This window comes from Candoia aspera, chromosome 1 (genome assembly GCF_035149785.1).
Source record: "Candoia aspera isolate rCanAsp1 chromosome 1, rCanAsp1.hap2, whole genome shotgun sequence".
Taxonomy (NCBI): domain Eukaryota; kingdom Metazoa; phylum Chordata; class Lepidosauria; order Squamata; family Boidae; genus Candoia; species Candoia aspera.
In genome coordinates, this window is record NC_086153.1 from 4578262 (window position 1) to 4599210 (window position 20949).

General features: G+C 48.3%; 1 protein-coding gene across 3 annotated transcripts in view; it reads left to right on the forward strand.

Annotated features, from left to right (window-relative positions):
• Window positions 1-20949, forward strand: part of VMP1 (vacuole membrane protein 1) — a 173036-nt gene that overhangs the window by 42429 nt on the left and 109658 nt on the right. For all 3 annotated transcript variants that reach the window (XM_063296458.1, XM_063296445.1, XM_063296452.1), the window contains exons 6-7: window positions 4154-4321; window positions 18965-19096. In XM_063296458.1, the coding sequence (XP_063152528.1) occupies window positions 4154-4321; window positions 18965-19096 (300 nt within the window). The remainder of the gene's footprint in view (window positions 1-4153; window positions 4322-18964; window positions 19097-20949) is intronic.

Below are 20949 nucleotides of genomic sequence, written 5' to 3' on the forward strand. Positions count from 1 at the left end.
CGTGGTAGGAGAGTTCTAGTCCCGCCTTAGGCACGAAAGCCGGCTGGGTGACCCTGGGCCAGTCCCTCTCTCTCAGCCCAACCCACCTCACAGGGTTGTTGTGGTGGGGAAAACAGGAGGAGAAAGGAGTATTTGGTATGTTCCCTGCCCTGAGTTATTTATAAAAATAATAAAGGTGGGATAAAAATAAAATAAAATAATAAAAATGCCAAGCCCTGTCTAAACATTTGGCTGACTGTGCGATCAACCATAATTTATTTAATTTATTTGCTGCCCGACTCCCTTAAATTTATATGCCTCCCCACTCCCAGCGACTCGATTCAAATGCAGCATTTTAATCTGTGATTAGACTACACTTGGGGACTTTGGGGACTTCTGACCATCACATGAGGTTATTGTAGAGCTGAAAAAAAGCACTAAAACTGAAGAAACACCAAAAGAATGTGGGGAGAGGCAGCGAGGCTCACCCACAAGGACATCTGGGGCTCTTTAGCTTGGAGCAAAGATGAACAAGGGAAGCCTGATAGGGGTATGTAAAATTATTGACGGCAGGGAGAAATGTGAATTGATTTTTTCTCTCTCAAAATGTTAGAACTGGTGGTCATCCGTTAAAGTGAGAGAGGATTCAGAATTGATAAGAACTTCTTGACACAGTGCCATTGGCTGCTGTCAAAGGTGGTGATAGCCATTAATTGAGGGGATTTTAAATTCACAGAGGATCATGGTGTCAACAGCTAATAAACTTAGTGGTTGCTTGCTACTTTCAGAATCCCAGGCAGCCTGCCCAGGGGGCTGTGGGAAAGGGCGATTGCTCTCCAGTCCATATTTGTCCTTCAAAGCAGGGTGTTTAATTATTATGAGTCACCTAGAGCTCCGTGGAGAAGAGGTGGGATATAAATATTTAAATTATAATGAGTCACTGAGATCTTAATCCTTTCACCCTTGTACTTTAGATCAGAGTGTCCTTGAACCTTGCGCAACCTCTCCCTTCCTCTTTTAAAATCCAGATCAAACCCCTCCTCTTTCACTTTTTTTGCTACTAATTTCACCAGGAAATTGACTTTAAAACTTGACATAGCTGCACTTGCTAGATCGGTGTTTCGGTGTTTCTCAACCTCGGCCGCTTGAAGATGTGTGGACTTCAACTCCCAGAATTCCCTAGCCAGCAAGGGGAATTCTGGGAATTGAAGTCCACACGTCTTCAAGCAGCCAAGGTTGAGAAAGACTGCTAGATCCAGTCTTTGGATGCCAGTCCCTCCTCAACTGGGTGTCTTCAGATGCGTGGGCTTCAGCTTCCAGAATTCTCCAGCCAGTCCAGCTGTTGTTGATAATTCTGGGATTGGAAAATCCACAAATCTGCAGATCTGCCAGAGTGGGAAGGCTAATATATAGAAACTCAGCTCAGGAATCCAGTTTGGCATGTCTGTCATGGCAAGAGCAGCTCTGCTGTTAGGCAAGTTGAGCCAGCCTTACGGTAGCTTCTTGTAGAATCCCATAACTTCTGGAGGGATCTGGCTACCAGCCCTGACATCCCACTCAGTGGCCTTTCCTGCTCCAGAGAAAAAGGTTGGGCTGGAGAAGATGGGATGTTGCTGCATCAAGCATTGGTGCCTGGGAGGGTGGGACAGGAGGTGGTGGTGGTGATGAGGTGTTCCCCTGCCAAACTTCAAACAGCTCCCACCCTACTGGTATTTCGAAGGGCCTTATAGACCTGCCTCTTCACCCAGGCCTTTGGAAAGGATGACCGATGCTCTTCCCTTCCTGCTCCCCTCCGGATTTGTTTTCTTTGCCAACGTTCTTTTGTTTTATGCTGTTGTGTTTTTTGTACTGTTCTTTCTTTTAAATGTTTTAACAATTGTAAACTGCCCAGAGTCACTGGGAGTCAGGCAGTATATAAATTTAATAAATTATTGTTGGCATCTTTGTCCACCTATTGAGTCCTTCCCAAGAACCTGGGATAGGCAGATGTTGTTGTTTGATGGTGTTAAAGGTATTGATGCAGGACGTATGATGACGACGACAACGACAAAGACACTTTTGATTTAGCTTAGCTAGTGCCTGCCCAAAATTGTGGACTGTTGTTTAAATGCATAGCAGTTGACAGCTGAAGAATTGAATTGAATTTGGGAAATCTTAGATCAAATCCCTTCTCAGCATTGAGTTTAGTATTAATTGATTTATAATACATACGTACAATTTATAAGCCACCCAACTCCCAATGAGTCTGGGCAGTCTACAATTTAAAAATGCACATACACACGTATACGGTGTGGAGAAAGACATAAGCAGATCCGTTTCACAGAGCAGGAAGTTAGGAAGGAAACAAGGACCAAGGGGCTTTCAGTTTGAATTCTTTGGACTGGAGAGTCTGGATTTAAATCAGTCTTCAGCCATGAAATCTATTAGGTTGATCTTGGACCAGACACCTTATGAATGCTGAAGTGTTTGTTGGATGGATGCCTGAACGGCTCACACCAGAAGCAAAGTAAATATGGAACGAAATAAAACCAGAACTCCATACCTATCCAGCCTTCTTGTGGTTTCATCTGTTTGATCAGCAGCTACCACTTGTCTCCTATCAAGCCATCTGGCAACCTATTTTTGAAATGATGGAGTCTTGAGAAGCCAGAATTGCATGGCGTAGGAGTCTGCTGTTCAGGGGGCAAAATTATTTATGTGTTGGTTTGTTGGTTTGTTTTTCACATTTCTATCACCGCCCATCTCCCCCAGAAAGGGGGCCTCTGGGCAGTTTACAATAAAATCGACAAGTAAAACGGCGTTCCGTTTAGTCATGCCGGCCACATGACCACAGAGGAAGTGTCTACGGACAAACGCCGGCTCTTCGGCTTTGAAACGGAGATAAGCACTGCCCCCTAGAGTCGGGCACGACTGGACTTAATGTCAAGGGAAACCTTTACCTTTACTTAAAACCATAGAACACATAAATTGCAATACAACCCACCAGTAAATAGAAAATAAAATAGATACAGAATCCAAGTGGCAAAAGATTTTGTTCATTAGGGAGGGCTCTACGGCGCCAGCCACTCCCAGGGAGAACTATTGCCCTTCCCATCCCATTATGCAGAACTGGGCTTTCCAGATTTCACATTTAAGCTGACAGTTGTACAAGTAGTCCGTCAACTCCCTTTTTTCTGTTCAGTTTGCATGGAGAGCTGGTATATGGGCTTGCCTTTGGTAATTCTGCTGGTCTAAGTACAGTAATAAAAGTTTCTGATAGGATTCGCTTTGGATTATCCCCATCCCATGTAGGGATCAAATCCGGCCAGGTTCAAATAAGGCACTGAACGTAGAAAGGCTCCAGGTTCAATCCAGTGTTACCTGGATGCAGAAGGAGAAACCTCACATGATATGGAACTAAAAGGACCAATCTCATGTGGAGGCTCGAGGGGAGTGGCTGAGTGATGGCGGAGCTGATCTCCATCAGGAGGTCTCCATCCAATCTGTGCCTGCCCAGTTGGAGAAAATCAGGTAGCAGGTCACTGGGAGAACCTTGCTTCCACCCTGGAACATTGCTGCAGGTCAAAGTCTGGAATATTCAGTTAGAGGAACAAATGATTTGTTCCAGCCTTGTCCCCAAAGCTGTTATGACCTCATGGGTGACTCTTGGCCAGGCATTTGGGAATCAACATCCCAGGATTAAATTGCACAAGTGAAAATAAAGTTCTCATGTAAGGTAGGGATGGAAGGGTGAGTCACCAGTCATGCTCTCTCCTTGGTTCTCTTTGCTTTTATTCTCTTTTACTCCTCCTCCTCTATCTCCCAAGGAAGGAAGGTAGCTTTGGCAAATTGCCCCGCCCTCCCCCCACTGCCCCGCAGCGCTGCCAGTACAGCCTCTGAGTCATGGGGGGAGAGGGGGGGAGGAACAACCTCTGAAAAATAGTTCTCCAGAGACGTTAGCAGGATTCTGCCTTGTAATTAATGGAAGGCGGTGAAACGTGTTCCGCACCATGGCTGGGCTCCAGTGAATTGTTTTGGAGTATTATGGGAATTGAAGTCCAACACTGAGGGCACCCTAGGTTAAGGCATGGGGTTATATGAGGAACTTTCTTTGTTTATTGCTAATTCAATGGATTCCCACTGTTTGTTGAAATTCTGCCCCCCCCCCCGCCCTCCTTCCCTCTCCCCTCTGCAGGGCCCACATATAGCATCTGTGACGCTTGCTGCTTACGAGTGCAACTCTGTGAATTTCCCTGAACCACCCTATCCAGACCAGATTATCTGCCCGGACAAAGAGGGAGTCGAAGGATCAATTTCATTATGGACCATCATGTCCAAAGTCAGGCTGGAAGCCTGCATGTGGGTAAGACCGGAATGAATCATTTCAAAGGCATTTGCTACAGAATTTGGTTAAATTAGGAGAACTCATAAAAATTGCTAGTCCCTGAGGTTCGACAAACTCACCTAGCCCAGAGATAAACTGGGCTGAGAGACTTTTCGATCAGTGTTTCTCAACCTTGGCAGCTTGAAGATGTGTGGACTTCAACTCCCAGGATTCCCCAGCCAGCAATGCTGGCTGGGGAATCCTGGGAGTTGAAATCCACACATCTTCAAGTTGCCAAGGTTGAGAAACACTGCTTTAGATTAAATGGCTGTTTCATTGGCCACTATTGTCTTTGGAACTGCGCAGACTGAGTGAGAATCATACCCTTGGAAGGGGATGGAGAGACTGTGCCCCAAAATTTAAATCTGGAAAAATCTGAATGGGATATTATGTGGGTACTGAATCTCCGGGTGTGAATTTATATATTTGTTTATTTGAATTGATTAGCTGCCTAACTCGACCAATCAGAAAATCACAGTATCAGCACAAATCACAGTCACCCATGCCTTAGTCACCTCCCGTTTGGATTACTGCAATCTGCTCTATATGGGGCTGCCCTTGAAGACGATCTGGAAGCTACAACTGGTCCAGAATGGATCGACATGCGCAGTTTGGGGTGCCCCACAGTTCACCTGAGTAACAGTACTGCTGTGTGAGCTGCCTTGGCTTCTGGTTGCCTCCCAGGTGCAATTCAAGATGCTGGTTATCATCTTGAAAGACCTCCACGGCAAGGGCCAGGTTACTTGTGGGACCGCCTTTCCCTGAAGGTATCTGCCCATCGTACTAGGTTAGATCGGGTGGGTGCGCTCCAGGTCCCCTCCCTTAACTGTTGCCACCTGATGGGACCTCAGAGGCACACCTTCTCAGTGGCCGCCCCTGCCCTTTGGAACAGCCTCTCCCCTGAGATCCGAGGGATCCCTACCCCTACCCCTTTAGCCTTCTGGGGCTAGGATGGTGGTTGAGCTGGGAGGCTGTTTGGTCTGGTGCCTGGGAAGAAGGGTACAAGTAGTCCTTCTTATGACCATTTGTTCAGTGACTGAAGTTATGACAGTGCTGGAAAAATGGACTTACAAAGGTACGGCTGTTGCAGCACCCCCGCGGTCACATGATCAAAATTCGGGTGCTTGTCAGCCCACTTGCACTTATGACCACAGGGGCGCTTCGACTCCCCCACCCGCCTATTTCCCCCCCATCTCTGGCCTTTTGGCCGCCAGGAACCCTGCCTTGTGGGGCAACGAGCAGCCTCAGAACCATGCGGCCTTGGGGTTGCTTGCCGCACTGCGGCTCAGGGGCTTCATGGCGCACCTCAGCTCTGGGGCTGCAAAAAGCCCCTGAGCTGCAGCGCCGCACGAACCCGCCCCTGGAAGCCTCAGGTGCCCCGGCCCAGTCCCAGTCGCCCTTGCCGCCCTGCACTCTGAGACCCCTGCAGCCCTGCATTCCACCACCCCAGCTGACCTTTTCCGTCTTCTCACTCCTGCTGCTGACGAGACAAGCCTGGCCTGGCCCTTCGTGCCAAAAAGCTCCTTTCTGCCACACTGCTGGGGGCTTCTTGTAGTACACCAAGGAGCCCCTGAGCCGCAGCATGGCAAGCAGCCCCAGGGCTGTGGGGTTCTGGGGCTACTTGCTTCCCCACAAGGCAGGGTGCAGGGCAGCCAAAAGGGCAGAGATGTGGGGGGAGAGTGGAAGGTGGGGGGAGTTGGAGGCAGTCCCTTACCTAACTAAGGCTCGGGGCTGAGATGGGCCATACCCAGAATGGCTTGGATTGGGGTGGGTCCTCGGCTAATGACCAGTGGAATTCGTTTAACAATGGCAACAGGGATTGCCGGGATTGCCGTCACTAAGCGATGCAATGTCACATAGCGCTTTACAACCTCATCACTTAGTGATGGAAATTCTGGGCCCAGTTTTGGTCATAAGTCGAGGACTGCCTACCTTCGTTTTCAGCCATGTTTTTATGGATTGTTGTGAGCCGCCAAGAGTCCTCATGTGAGATAGGCGGCCATATAAGTCCTGCAAATAAATAAATAAGATCAGTTCTTACCCCATAGATTTAACTATAATCAGAACTCTCCTGAGCTCCATATAGGGAGCAACCAATGGATAAAAGAGTAACTATAGTCTGTGGAGCAGATTTTGCTTTTGTTTTTTGTTCCCACTGGGAGTTTTTGGCCACAGAATAAATCTCGTGGGATGAACCTGTTTCTTTCAGAAAGTACTTAAATCTGTTTAGATAAGACTGTGAAGTTTAGGGAATGAATGTAGTGCCTGCTCCCAGTTCGACGGATAGTCCAAACACACTTTAAAGGATTCCCTTCCACTCCCAGCGAATGGCCATGGCAGCACTAGAGGCCAATGGAAGACAGCATGGGCCGTCGAGGGCTGCCATTTTAATTTCCCACAGTGCCTCACGGCAATGCTGCATTGGGCTTGTTTTAAAATAGAACGAATGCCATCGGCAACCCCCTGATGCGGCTCATAGCACCCATTCCAGGAACAACAAAGCAGTAAATGCCCGGCTGGTGCGCAGCTGGATTCCATATGCAGGTACTTGCAGATTGATCAGATCAAATTCCTTAAAGTGCTTTGCATCCGTTTTGCATTCCTTGCACTGAGGCCATGCTGATGTCATGCTCGCATTGTGCGTGGTTGGAAATGTATTTATTTTTGTGCTCTTTACAGAGAGCCACCACAGATGTTACCATAGGCTCCCGCTTAACAGCTGTTAGGAGAAGGAACGGCAGCTGCCAAAACAGGCATGGCAATTGGAAACGTTTTTCCAGGCTCAACTTTTCTTGGGAGCATCCTCCACAGGGCCAGCTGAGTAGAGAGAATTCTTCCAAGAAAAATAATAATAAAAAGGCTACAAAATGTTTCGGCTGCTACTGAAGAAGTGTCGTATGACTTGTGTTTCCCGTGGGGAATCTCTCGTTATCTGATGTTACAACATGTTTTTGCTTGGCCCTGTTTACATGAGCATTAAAACCCTGCTTGCTTGTTTCCTGTCAGCTAAAGATGCTGGCAAGTGACCCTCTTGATGTTTTTCCCCCTTTGTCCCAATTAGAGTTGGAACTGGAGAAGCCGGCAAGATGTGTGTGCTCACGCCCATCCACAACGCACATGCGCTTGCACAGTGTTGTGGTTCTCGTTTCTGTCCAGGGCTTGTTCACAGGGGGGCCATGTTGCCAGGAGCAGGTTGTTAATTCATTAAGAGTTTAATGAGGTTTAATAGGTGGGTTTCCCATTGGTTCCTGCATATATGCGGGCATCAGCTGGAATAGATTTGGAAGGGGCCACCTGGAACATCTTGTTCAACCCCCCTGCAAAGTGCAAGAAAACCACCTTTGAGAGGTGTCCCTTCTTAAAACCCCCTGGAGAACCCACAGAACATTAGCTGACTTTCCCACTGTTGGATAGATGTTATCATCAGGAAGTTTTTCCTTATATTTAAAAAAAATCTAGTAGGTTGCATCTGTACCCATTTATATTTGGTCCTAGTTTTTTTCGCCTCAGCCAGCTTTCAGCTCTTCCGTTGTGCTTGAAAGCCATGGGTGGGTAGTCTCTGGCCCTCCAGATGTTACTAGTCCCTCCAGCTGGTGAGGGATGCTGGTAGTTGCAGTTCAAGAGCATCCAAAGGGCTACCCATTGTCCACTCAGAGGACAGAACGCTGTACACGGACCAAGTTCTAATCCTCACTTAGACTTACCATTGCTAGGTGTTCCTTGTCAGTTTAACTTACATCAGACAATTGTTCTGAGAATGACATTGAGGACAGATTGTTCATCACCTTGAACTCCTTGAGATGGAACCAGGTTAAAAATACAGTGGAGGAGAAAAGAGAGAATGAAAGCATCTCAGTGTGATTTTTCTTTCTTTCTGCACCATCTGTGGCAAAATGTGCCACATATTGAGCTGTGTTTTGAACTGATGATCAAATTAGCAAAGTACGGTTAAGACTGTTGCAGAAGCCGTGCGCCTAAGATATGGGAATGCTCAGCTGTAGAGAAGTACAGAGCTAACCTTGAAGAAAGAATGCAAGAGCCATTAAGGAAATGGCAACTTTGTCCTGGGAAAGAAGAAGGGGTGAGAAAGACTCAAGATAACCCCTCCTTGATTCTATTTGGTATGAGAGAGAGCAGACGGATACTCTGGCAGACTTTCAAAATTATGTTACACCCTACAGTAGTAAAGTAGCGTTCCTGAAATCCATGCTCTGTCTCTTTCCTGACCTGGCCTACTTTGAAGGGCTGACATCAGCGGAGTGTAGCTGTGAACCAGGGATAATCCTGGCGTCTAAGTGGATTTGGCACTTGAGCGTACATTGCAGGTGCTCTCATAAAGCTATGCCAAGCATCCAAAGAGAGGTTTGGTTATACAAAGTGTTGAGGCAGCCACGTCTTCTGAGAAGGGTGGGCTGCTTCCAAGGCGTTCTCAGACGGTCTCCGCATGGGTGCATCTGTGCACATGGCTTCATTTGCCTTCCCTGCAATCCGGGAGCCTTCGCTTCCCCAAGGGAACCTGGGGAAAGCTGTCCTGCTAGGCAGTTCTGGAGGACACACCTGCCTTATTGGGGGCTTCATTAACGGCCTGTTCACAGGCTTTGCACAGCCTTAACAGGACAAGAGGAGGCACAGCCAGCCACTGACTTCCTCAGATGAGGTTGTTTCTCGCCATGCTCTACCTCTCCAGGAAGCTTTCTTTCCTCTCTGTCTTTTTAAGTTGGCAAGGAAGGAGGCTTTCAAAAGAATCCATGCCATGTCTATTTCTTTCATCAATGGTTATCAGGCAGGGTTGTGGACCAGGGCCTTCCTGTAAACCAGTTTTTCTCAACCTTGGCGACTTTAAGACGTGCAAAATTCTGGGAGTTGAAGTCCACATGTCTTAAAGTCGCCAAGGTTGAGAAACACTGCTATAAACAGATGTGATGCTGGACACCGGCGCTTGCCTTTTCTTGCCAGCTTCCAGTTAAACGGATTTAATTAAAGAAAACTTTAAAGAATCTTAAAAGCCAGGCAGGACAGAGCGGCCGGCAAATGCAAAAGGCAGTGTCTAAGAGTAGCTGATGCCCGTGAGGGCCAGGTTTTAGATGAGAGCCCTCAACACCTTGCTGCCACTTTGGCAGCAGATCTAAATTTCCCATGGGACGTAGTTCCTTGCGTGAGATCTGAATTGGCCTGTAAGCTTTTTTTCAAAGGCACTTTCCTTTCTCTCTCTCTCTCTCTCTCTCTTTAATTCAGAAAGACTCGAACAGTCCTGTCTAGCTCCACATCCTTTTTCCAGGAAGCTTGCAGGCAAGATGCACCTGTCAGTAGTGGGCATCTCCTGTTGCTTCCCAGCAGTTACCCTTCAGTGACAGAGTGCCTTTAAGTGGGTAGGTTTGGTATGGCAACTGGGGCAAGCTGTGAGAGAGCAATCTCTCCTCCTCTCCTATATATGTGTCCAATCTGCTTTTAGTGGCATCTTTTGGCCGTCAGTCGCTTAGGTTAATCTGCACATTGCAACATGGAATGTTTTTCCTTTCATCTGTGGCTTGCTGGAGCGTCACACAGGTTAGCCAGGACAGGAGTTCCTTACTTCTTCAGACCAGCAGTTTGTACATTTGCTGAAATGTTTCCCACCTTTTACTGTTTTAGGTCATCCCATTACAGATAGATGCGATGAGAATGATAAATCTGGAGTAGAACCAAGCTCTGTGAAAGAGCTCCTTGGGGCTTCTGTTTGGGGGGCGGGGGGCAGGGGTTGGACGAAAATCTTTTTTGCTGAAAGGGTGAGTTGGAAGTTGATGGTGTGACTCAGAGGTTGGAGCTGCAGCTGAGACTGTTTTCATTGTAGCTGAAATGAGTGGACTTGATGCCCGGAAAAAAGGGGGAGGCAAGAACATTTTCAAAAACTTCCCCAGGATTTAAAAAGGTCTTCTAGACGACAGACAACTGGCAGGTCATAAGCAGAGGGGTTCTGCAGCTCTTTTTTTTACTTGAGAGCTTATGATATTGGGGAAGAACTTTTTAAAAGTCAACAACTGCCCCCCCCCCTTAGGGATTGAGCTGTCACAGTCCTGCTCTTTCTTCTCTTTCTGCTGTTTTGATCACAAAACTGGCATGGGACAAAAGTTGGTGATTAAATAAGAAGTGGAGCAAACTAAGTTAGTTTATTTATTAGATTTACTTACCACCTCAATTCACAAGGCAAAGAACGATATTCTAACATGTAATTAAATCTATAACACAGTATAATGCACCTCGATGATGAACGGGTATTGCTGGTATTGGTGATTCCACATTGATCAAGCCAAGTTTTTGCCAGCTTCCAGAAGCCCGTGAGAATGGGGGCCCCACAGAGAATGCCCACAGCCAGTCCCCTTAATATTTCACCCCCTGATGGGTGGGGAGGCTTAGCAGCTGTTTTCTGGCCATCCAGATCAGATAGGCAGAAAAGATCTGGGAAAGGCAGTCTCTTAGATACCTTATATAGTGTTCCGAAGCCATGCGAGGCCTTATAGGTAATGACCAGCACTTTGAATTGTACCGGCAACTCAACAGTTCTATTATTTTTGTGTGTTGTAACAGGCAGCAGTGTGATTGCTGAGTAAGCTTGCAGGCTGCTGCATTTTAAACCTGCTGCACTATCAGGATAGTCTTCAAGAGCAGCCCCGTGTAGAACAAATTACAGGTAGTCCTCATTCGTTTAGTGATGGTTTGGACTTACATCGGTACTGGAAAAAATGACTTATGGCTGGGCCTAACACGGCCATCGCTGCATCCTCACAGTCACATGATCACAATTTGGGCACTTAGCAACCGGTTCACATTTATGACCATCACAGCGTCCCATGATCATCCGAACACCATTTTCAACCTTCCCACCCAGCTTCTGGCAAGCAAAATCAATGGGGAAGCTCGTGATTTGCTTAATGACCACATGGTTCCCTTAATGGCTGCCGCAAAAGTGGTAAAATCGGGTCGGATTCACTTAATGACCGCTTCACTTAGCAACTGAAATTCCAGTCCCAGTTGTGGTAATTAAGCGAGGACTACCTGTACATCAGTCCAGCTGCTAGATGACAAGGGCATGAATGATCCTTCTCAGCCTGTCCTCTTCCAGACAAGGATGCAAGTGATGCACCGGCCAGAGCTCTGAGAAGACTTGCCAGATGGCTGTGAAAGGCTCACCAACCAAAGCTTTAAAAGTGTCACAATTCACTACTCCAGTTTTGCTTTCTTCCACTCAAGTGAGAAGGTTTTTGCCACTCCTGATGCAAACAGGTGGGACTGGATACATCTGCTCATTCCATGTTCTGAACATGCCTCCTCCCACTCAGCCTCCAGAAGGAACTTCTGTCTCGTTTGTAGTGGGAGGGCCTGATTTATCCCGTTAATAGCCAGCACAGAAATATAACCTGACCTCCAGGTTCCAAATCATTTATTCATCCAGGAACACCTGAGCACAGGTGACAATTAATGGTCAGATTATGAGAGTGAAAAGGGCATCCAAATTTAGATAACCACAGCTATCAGCTATTTGATAAATACTCTAGCAGGGGATCTGTTTCATGGGATCACATGTTCTCCACGCATTCTGTTTTGCAACCTCATGGCATGTGACTTGGCTAATTCAGGGAAAGTTCATTTCTAGTACACACAGGGCGACCTTTTATTTTTCCCTTCGGTTAGCAACACGAAGCCAAAACAAAGGGCCATTTTTACAGTGGAAAACACATTTGTTTTTCCTTACTTTTTTTTTTAATTTACATCTTCCAGCCCAAGAAGCTGCTGCAAATTAACTGCTTAGCCAGGAAGAAGAAAGTTGTTCTGGCTTGCTTTTAGGTTCTTGCATTCAGTACGCGGTCAGATTTCCACCCATTTAAACTCATTCTTTTGTGCTCCCTGAAAATAATGTTACTAAGAGGGGGCTGCTTCCTCCACACCTCGCAGAATTTCTTCATCAATCCTATACAGATAGTCCTCACTTAATGACCACAATTTGGTCCTAAATTTCAGTTGCTGAGCAAAGCGGTCATTGAGTGAATCTGACCCAATTTTACAAGCTTTTTGTGATGGTCATTAAGCAAATCATCACAGGCATTAAGCGAACCACATGGTTGTTAAGCAAATCACGTTCTCCATTTAATTTTGCTTGCCAGAAGCCAGCTGGGAAGGTCGAAAATGGTGATCACGTGACCATTGGGCACGGTGACAGTCATAAATGTAAACCAATTGTCAAGTGCCTAAATTGTGATTTCAGGGATGCTGAAATGGTTGTAAGTGTGAGGACTGGCCGCAAGTCGGTTTTTCAGCACCGTCTTAAGTCCGTCATTAAACAAATGGATGTTAAGCAAGGACTACCTGTAGACCCAGCCTCAGTGTGACAAGGCATTCACTTCATCAAAAATTAAGGATTTTTTTTCCCAAGGCAGCATTCCGAAATGAGCAGAAGTAAGTGAAGTAAGCTGCTTTCTTTTCTCTTTAAAATATCTCCTGGCTCCATTGGAAATAACAAGCCGTTTTTGCCTACCACTTACTTCTGCTCAAGTAGGAGCTCATTCTAGGAACACAATTCCTAGAATCCCCAGCCCTCATAAAGGAAGCCGCATTAAATCAAGGAGAGATGCAGTCAGGTTTCCTTTTGCACCCCTGTAGATAATAAACTAGATTTTTTTTTTTCCAGGCTATTACAACCTGGGCCACATAACACCAATTGTTCCATCTGCATTGGGTGCTCCAAGTGTTTTAGAATGAGAGCTGTGTTAGCAAAAAGTCAGGTGCACCTTATGACATTTTATTAGAAGGCAAGAGAGCCAGTTTTGTGTAGGGGTCAAGGCGCTGGGCTAGAAACTGGGAGACCGTGAATTCTAGTCCCGCCTTAGGCACAAAGCCAGCTGGATGACCTTGGGCCAGCCGCGCGCGCTCAGTCCTAGGAAGGAGGCAGTGGCAAACCACTTCTGAAAACCTTGCCAAGAAAACTGCAGGGACTTGTCCAGGCAGTCTCCAAGAATCGGACATGGTTGAATGGGGTGGGGTGGGTGGGTGGAAGAAGACATCAGCTTTTGTGAGCTGTAGCATCAGAAAAGGTGCTCCCAGATTCCTGCTGATTCTTTGCTTATTCCAGGGAACCTTTCACTTTACCGTGCTGCAACCCCCTAAAACAGTGTTTCTCAACCATGGCAGCTTGAAGATGTGTGGGCTTCAACTCCCAGAATTCCCCAGCCAGCATGGGAGTTATGGTTGAGAAACACTGCCCTAAAATAATACATGAATTGGTGTGACACTCTCCCCCACCCCTTTCCATCCTGTGATCGTAGCCGCACTCTGGTTAACTGCCCCCACTAAACAGGGCTTTTGCTCTGCCTGGGCAAGCTGGTTGTTGGCTTGTCTGGGCAGAGCGGGATCACAGTCTGGCAATGACCCAGCTGGGCATGCGCAAACCCGGCTTAGGCACCAAAGCTGGATCTTTGTCAGGTCGGAAGGCGCTCTCCTTCCACCACCTCTGCCCTTGCAGCAACAGCTTCTGCGCTGGCTCCACCTGCTCCTGAGCACCACCTAAGGTGACTTATCCCAGATTGAAGGGCTCTTGCTTAGTCTTAGCTTCCCCCTCTTCGAAGTGGGGTGGCCCTCCTGGGCTCCTTCCAGAGAGACACCATGCAGCGTCCTGGTGCTGAGCCTGTGTGCCAGCTCCAGGCAGCCAGAGCACTGCGCCTCTTCTGCTTCTTGCAAGAGGGTGAAGCAATGGGAAATTTTTCTTCTGCACCCTATATACAGTGTGGGCCTCCTTTACATTACCCCTTGCTTTTGCACAGGTACACAAACTACAGACCCCCAAAAGCGGCTGAATTAGATGTCCCTGCAGCTCCAGCCATCGTGGCAAAAAGCAAGGGATCCGTGGAAACATAATCCGGCAATATCTAGAGGGCCACAAACGAACGGGTGGGGCATTATCAGTCTGAACACCAACGCACCAGCGCATACTCCCCAAGGGAAGCCCCCTGGGATGCATGGTTGCTTGCCTTTGTGAAGCCACAAAGACATGGTTCCTTCTGCAAAGTCTTTGAGGCATAAAAGTGGCTGGCTCTTTCTCTGTGGCTCCCGGGGTTCTCACCTTAAATTTATTTATCTCTGCGTGCTTGCACTGGTTGTCAACTACTCCTTTAGGACTGGACCGCAATTGGTTTAAGGACCGATATGTTGCTGAGTGGAAGTGTATAACCGTAGCTTGCACCTGTGTATGATGTGGGCAGGTTCCCCTCCATTTCAGCTTTCATTCGGCCTGTTTGTGATCTAAGTATTTTTTTTCACCCCACGTAAGACCAGTAAATGGTCTAATATGTTGACATCTCCCCCCTGCCATGTGCCCCCCATGTTTAAGCTTCCTGCTTGCCTGCACCATGTAACCTGGCTGGCTTGCTTTGAGTCACTTGAGGCCACTTCCTCCTAAGGGGACTATTCTGCGGTGCATCTGCGCCTGGCTTGTGGGCTGTGTGGCCAATTTATGAAGATGTGCTTGAATGGGTGGTGCTGGTTTCTGAGCAGGTGGCGTTTCTCTCCTGATTTCTTATTCTTGCCAACTAGGGGTATGTCATTTCCCTCCAGCTCAGACACTTTTCTTACGTGGACATCTGCTTAGAATTATCTTCCCCAACCTCTCAGCCCTTTGAGGTGGGCCAGGATCCCCTTATCTTAAAAATCTGTCTTAAAGCTTCACTGCCCCTTTGGAAGGACCACTAGGCTGAGGCATGGCTGGTCTGAGTCTCTTCCTCGCCTTCCTTCTTTTCCCAGGACTGAACAACCATTTTCTCTCTCCTTCTTCTTTCTCGGGGCCAAAGCCACATTCCTCTACACAACCTGGGAGTTTGCAAATGGCCTTGCCAGGGATAACGGAAGTTGGAGTCCATCCTATCTGGAGAGCGTTTGGCTGGTTTTGAAACTGAAAGGAGATCCCATCTATCTGTAGGCAGGACCACCTGGCCTGCCACCCAGCTGATGCTCCCTGGCTAGTATGGGCTTTAATCATATGGAGCTGCTAAGAGGGTGCCTTAAGCCTAGCAGAAGCCTGAGGTACCCCTATCACCCTTTACCAGCACCAGCCCCCTCCCCAAACCAGTTGATTTCTCTCTTTGGGGAAGGGGGAGGCCTCAGTGGGCAAAACAGCCCCACGCAGGGTGATGGCATCAGGACGCCTTGGCCACCCCTTCGGTTGTGTAGGAACAGCCTGAAGGGATGGTTCTGACCCCCCAGAAAATTGACTGCCCCTCCCTCTCAGACTCTGGGCTTGTCTTCCGAGCCCTGCTCCTTGGTGAGTTGGCTTTCTCATTCAAGTGGGAATTTCCACCTCTCGGGCCCAAGGACTTTCTCCGTTCCCGCACGCGGCCCCCACGAGGGTCACAACGAGAAGATATAAACTACGAGGGATGCTCATGGTGGCCAATATTTTTGTAGCCTTCTTTCTGGAACAGAACAGAGGGACGGGGGCATGGAGTTGAAAGGGGACCTGACGATGATGATTTTTGCAAGCAAACACAAAGGAGCCACAATTGTCCCCAGCAGCTGCAAAGAAAACAAAGGGAAACCCAACAGCCCCAGAGCTGCTTGGAAAGGGGTGCCCATAAAAGAATTTGTCACTTGGCTGCAGCTGGCGGGAAGACATCTGCCCACGGCCGAGACACGTCCCTCCTCCAGACAGCTGCCCGATTGTTTGCTGCACCTTTCCTGCGATTTAAGAGCACTGCTTGAACCCAGGCCAAGCTTCCTGTTCCGTTAACCTTTGATTAGCCAGATGGCCAGTGCCGATTTCTGCGTGTGCACCACGCCCCTGCTGAAGGTGTGGGTTAACTGCCAGGGTGGCACAGGCTGGTTTTGCCCAGAGGCCAAAAAAAAAAAAAACTGCTTCTCCCTCGTGGCAGAAATAGAGCTTCAGCCGGCCTGGGGATGATTTCACGTTGTGCCTGATCTCAGCAACCTGACTAAGAGAGGTTTGCTGGGGTGCGGCAGTGGCCTTGTCTGGAGTCCAAATGCTCAAGTGTTTTGTGCTGGAGTGGGAAGGGGGCTCTTCTGCTCACCGGTCATGCTGGATGGTCTGTTTGGGTAGTTGCAATCTAGCCCATCCTTTGCACTTGCTTCCCCCCTTGGAAAGGGGCATCAGGAAGGCTTATCTTCCTGGCCCCACCCTCTGAATTCCCTCCCTGCGAGGCCTTGGGGGGCGTAATATCAGAAAGGCAGCACATGACGGTGAGAATTGGGCAGGGGCAGCCAAGGTGCATCACCTTGGATACTGCAAGGGGGAATTAAAAGTTTCTGAGTGCTTCCTCGTGTCCTCCATGGGGAGGGGGGGACAGGATGCAGCCTCCTGGCCGCTGCAGAAGGGGCATCTGAGTGGCTATCGCTGTTTACTGCATTTTTTCTTCACTCGGTAGATGTGGTTGATGATGCTTGTCGCGTGCCAGCCCTCCCTGACATCACCACAGTATCATCCTGCCCTGTCTTGAGTCAGAGGTTAGGATTTCAGAGCGAGGCCCTTTCTTTTTGCCAAGTTCGGCGTTCCTGATTTTAAAACTGGCCTGGCCTTATGGACCCAACCTTCGAGGCTGAGCTGCACCAGAAGCAGATCTTTCTCCTCCCTAGAACACTAGAACGTTAGTGGCAAAAATACGTGTTGTTTCAACAAAATTATTCCAATTATTTTTAGACTGCCCAGTCCAGAAACTCTGTAGTACCCTATCTGTTGCGTCCGACCAGGCCAGACAAAGCGCTCCTTCACACAAATGTTTAGTGCCTTTAAGAACACGGCTTCCGCAAAACATAGTAATTCTTGGCAATGGTTAAGACTGCTGAGACAAATGTATGGAAGATGGCTCCTGCTGCAGATATTTGTTGCGTCTGCAAAATGGCAGGTGGTGACTGATGAGACCCAGGGATCGGTATCCCGTGCCTCAGGCTGGGCCCTCCGAAGTTGGAACCTAATGCTGCGTTTGCTTAATTGAGTTTCATGGGGTTGTAGTAAACACAAGATGAGATCATAGTACAGTGGCATACACTGAGCTCAGTAGAGAAAAGGCAAGAGGCAGAGATGATAAACATTACCGGTTTTATTGAGGTGCTTGAAAGATCTTGGTTTCCACCTAATTATACCCTCTTCGGGCAGCTAAAAATAAAACGACTGTTATTTGCACTCCCCAAAGCTTACTGATTTCAGTAGCGGAAATACGCAGTGCCGGTACTAAGATGTCTCCCCTACAACCTGGTTTTTTTCCCCTCCCCAGTAATTCATCTAGGCCTGTAGCTTAGCTTTCTCACGGCAGTGAAGCGGTGGCACAGGTTGGTAATGCTGGACTCTGAACTTGATGGCCAAACAGGAGATGGTTTGTAGATGGTGACCTCTGTGATGCCACCTGCTTCAGAATGTAATAATCCCATCGTTGTCCCTGTGAGTTCCCTTCCAGCCAAGCGCAGCATCCTACCTTGATGGCACTAAGGAGTCATGGACAGCTCGATTTCTGCCTCCTAATGTCCTTTTTTCCTTCCACTATTACCTATTGTTGTAACCTCAACATTTCTTCTGTGCTTGTAAATATCCTCAGTGACCCAAAGGATGTCTTGCCTCTTGCTTATGCCCTCTTCCAGTTTAGATCATCACTAAAACTGAAAGTCAGAAGGAGTTGGGTAGCACCTTTTCTAGCTAACAGATTAATTTAAAAGGCAGAAGCTTCGCAAAAGCTTCTGCCTTTTAATAATATTTGTTAGTCAGACAAGGCAGTACCCGACTCCTGATTTTTTGACCTACCTGGTTCTCCCCATACAGCATTAGAACTGAAAATATGCTGTACTGGTTAAGAGGTTAGTGCAGTGTTTCCAAGCCTCAGTGACTTTAAGACGTTTGGACTCCAACTCCCAGAATTCCCCAGCCAGCATGTGGTTGACGTCTTAAAGTCACTGAGGCTGAGAAACACTGAGTTAGAGGAAGACTTGGGCAGCTGGAGAAGTTCCCTGAGTGGATTTGAACCACTTACTTTCTCTCAGCCCTGCCTACTTCATAGGGGTGTCGTTGTGGGGAAAAATGGGAGGAACAAGCTCCTGGAGGAAAGGCAGGAGATCAATCTAAGAAATAAATAATAAACATCTTTTGCTTTGAAAAAGGCAGGTTGGGGGCTGTGTCAGCTGGAGATTGAGCAGGGAGGGGCCTAAGCATTTACTAAATGAAAAATGAGGAAAAAAGAGAAGTGGCAGCAGGTTTTTATCTTCCTGTTTTTTCCTTTAGTAGCTGCAGCAGATGGCTGTCATTCCCCCTCTTCCCTGAAATTACATCTGTGAAGGCCCTGGGTTTTTCCTGGGCTTGGAGGAGTGGCAAATAAATATATAAGAGGTTTTTTTAAAAAAAGGTCCAAGACTGAAATAGACCCTCCTTCCTCGTGGTTTGTAGAAATCTCTAGTTTGCCTTCTGCAGAGGCTATGGAGAATTGGGCAGGGTGTCTTTCTGGTCCACCCTGGGTCATCTGAACCCACCCTGGCTGTCCAGTTGCTTGGAGAGGATGGCAAAGCAAATAACGACCCATTCGCAGTTCAGGGAAAACGTTGCTGGGAAAAGAACGTGAGGATTTTCTTTGACGCTCTCCTGTTCTCCTCCTGCGTTTTCTCCAGGGCGCTGGAACAGCCATCGGAGAGCTGCCTCCCTACTTCATGGCCAGGGCAGCCCGACTGTCCGGAGCTGAGCCGGACGACGAGGAGTACCAGGAGTTTGAAGAGATGCTTGGACACGCCGAGGCTGCACAAGTAAGGGCACCCAGGGCACAAAATCACGTCAGGGCCAGCGCTCCAGCAGTGGTTCCCACACACACAGTCACACCAGTGGTATTATGGCACCATTGAAGTTGTTTTGTATGAGGGTTAGTGTGGGGCAGAGGTTACGGTGTTGGATGGCACCAGAGGGACTTGGGTTCTCAGCCACAGAAGCTCCCTGGGGGACTTTGGGCCAAACTGGTGGACCATCAACTGGGGATTTGGGGCCAGTGACCATCAACTGGGAACTTTGGGCCATTGACCTTCAACCTGGGGACATTGGGCCGGTGACCATCAACTTGGGGACATTGGGCCGGTGACCATCAACTGGGGATTTGGGGCCAGTGACCATCAACTGGGAACTTTGGGCCATTGACCTTCAACCTGGGGACATTGGGCCGGTGACCGTCAACTTGGGGACATTGGGCCGGTGACCACCAACCGGGAATTTTAGGCCGGTGACCATCAACCGGGGACTTTGGGCCGGTGACCGTCAACCGGGGACTTTGGGCCATTGACCGTCAACCTGGGGCACTTTGGGCCGGTGACCACCAACTGGGAATTTTAGGCCAGTGACCGTCAACTTGGGGACATTGGGCCGGTGACCATCAACTGGGGATTTGGGGCCAGTGACCATCAACCTGGGGACTTTGGGCTGGTGACCATCAACCTGGGGCACTTTGGGCCAGTGACCACCAACCGGGAATTTTAGGCCGGTGACCGTCAACTTGGGGACTTTGGGCCGGTGACCGTCAACCGGGGACTTTGGGCCGGTGGCTGTCAACCTGGGGACTTTGGGCCACTGACTCTCAGCTCTAGGGCCAGGCGGGGTAGTAGGGAAGAGATGCTGCACTTGGGGTGGGGACGCTCGGTTTCTAGCCCTGCCTCAGCCACAGAGGCTCCCCAGGGAATGTTGGGCCAGCCGATCCGTCTCAGTCCAAAGGCCGGTTGACAGAGTTGGACAAAGAATGGGGAGACCCGGATATGAATTCTCCCTTAGCCAGAGAGGCTCCCTGAGGGACCCAGGGCCGGTCCCTCCCTCTCAGCCACAGAGCCAGTGTGGGGTGGTGGGGAAGGAGCTGCACTAGGAGGGGGGATCCTGGTTCTGGTTCCACAGAAGCTCTCTGGGGGACTTTTGGCCAGAGATTCTTTCTTAGCCCAGCCTACCTCACAGGGTTGTTGTGGGGCAAAATAAGAGGAGGAAGAGCTATGAACACCGCCTTGAGCTCCTGAATAAATGCAGGATGTAAATCTAAGAAATAGGAGAGCCAGTGTGATGTAATGTTGAAAATGTTAGAAAATGTTAGGAAATCCATGTTCAAGCCTGCTGTGAATCACAGAAGCTCATTGGCTGAGTCACTCTCAGCTCTCAACCTCTCAGGGCTGTTGTCGGAGGGACAATGGGAGGAAGGCTCACTGTGTTCACCACCCTGAGGTCCTGGATGAAAGGCGGGATATAAATGAAATAAGCAAACAAATAAACATTAGCATCTGTTCAGGATTACTTTCTGAAAGAAAACAAATAGTGGAGACAGTTGGATTCGCTTGTCTAGATCAGGAACAGGGAGAGAAGATCTCTGGGTAAGATGGAATAAAGGAAGAAGCATTTTTAATAGCGTAACCCTCCTGCCATCCCAGAGATGACATTTTTCCTCTTCGAAAGGCTACTGAAATCGAGAAGGATTTCAGGGGAGGAAACAGCCATCGATTGGGATCCATGCAGAAGTGAGCAGAGCTTTTATAAGCTTCCTGTCCCAAGATCCTATTTCATACCTGCTTCCAGTTAAAACCTTCCAAATTTAAATCCTTCCGTATTCAGATTTCTGTGTTCATCTGTGTTCATCAGA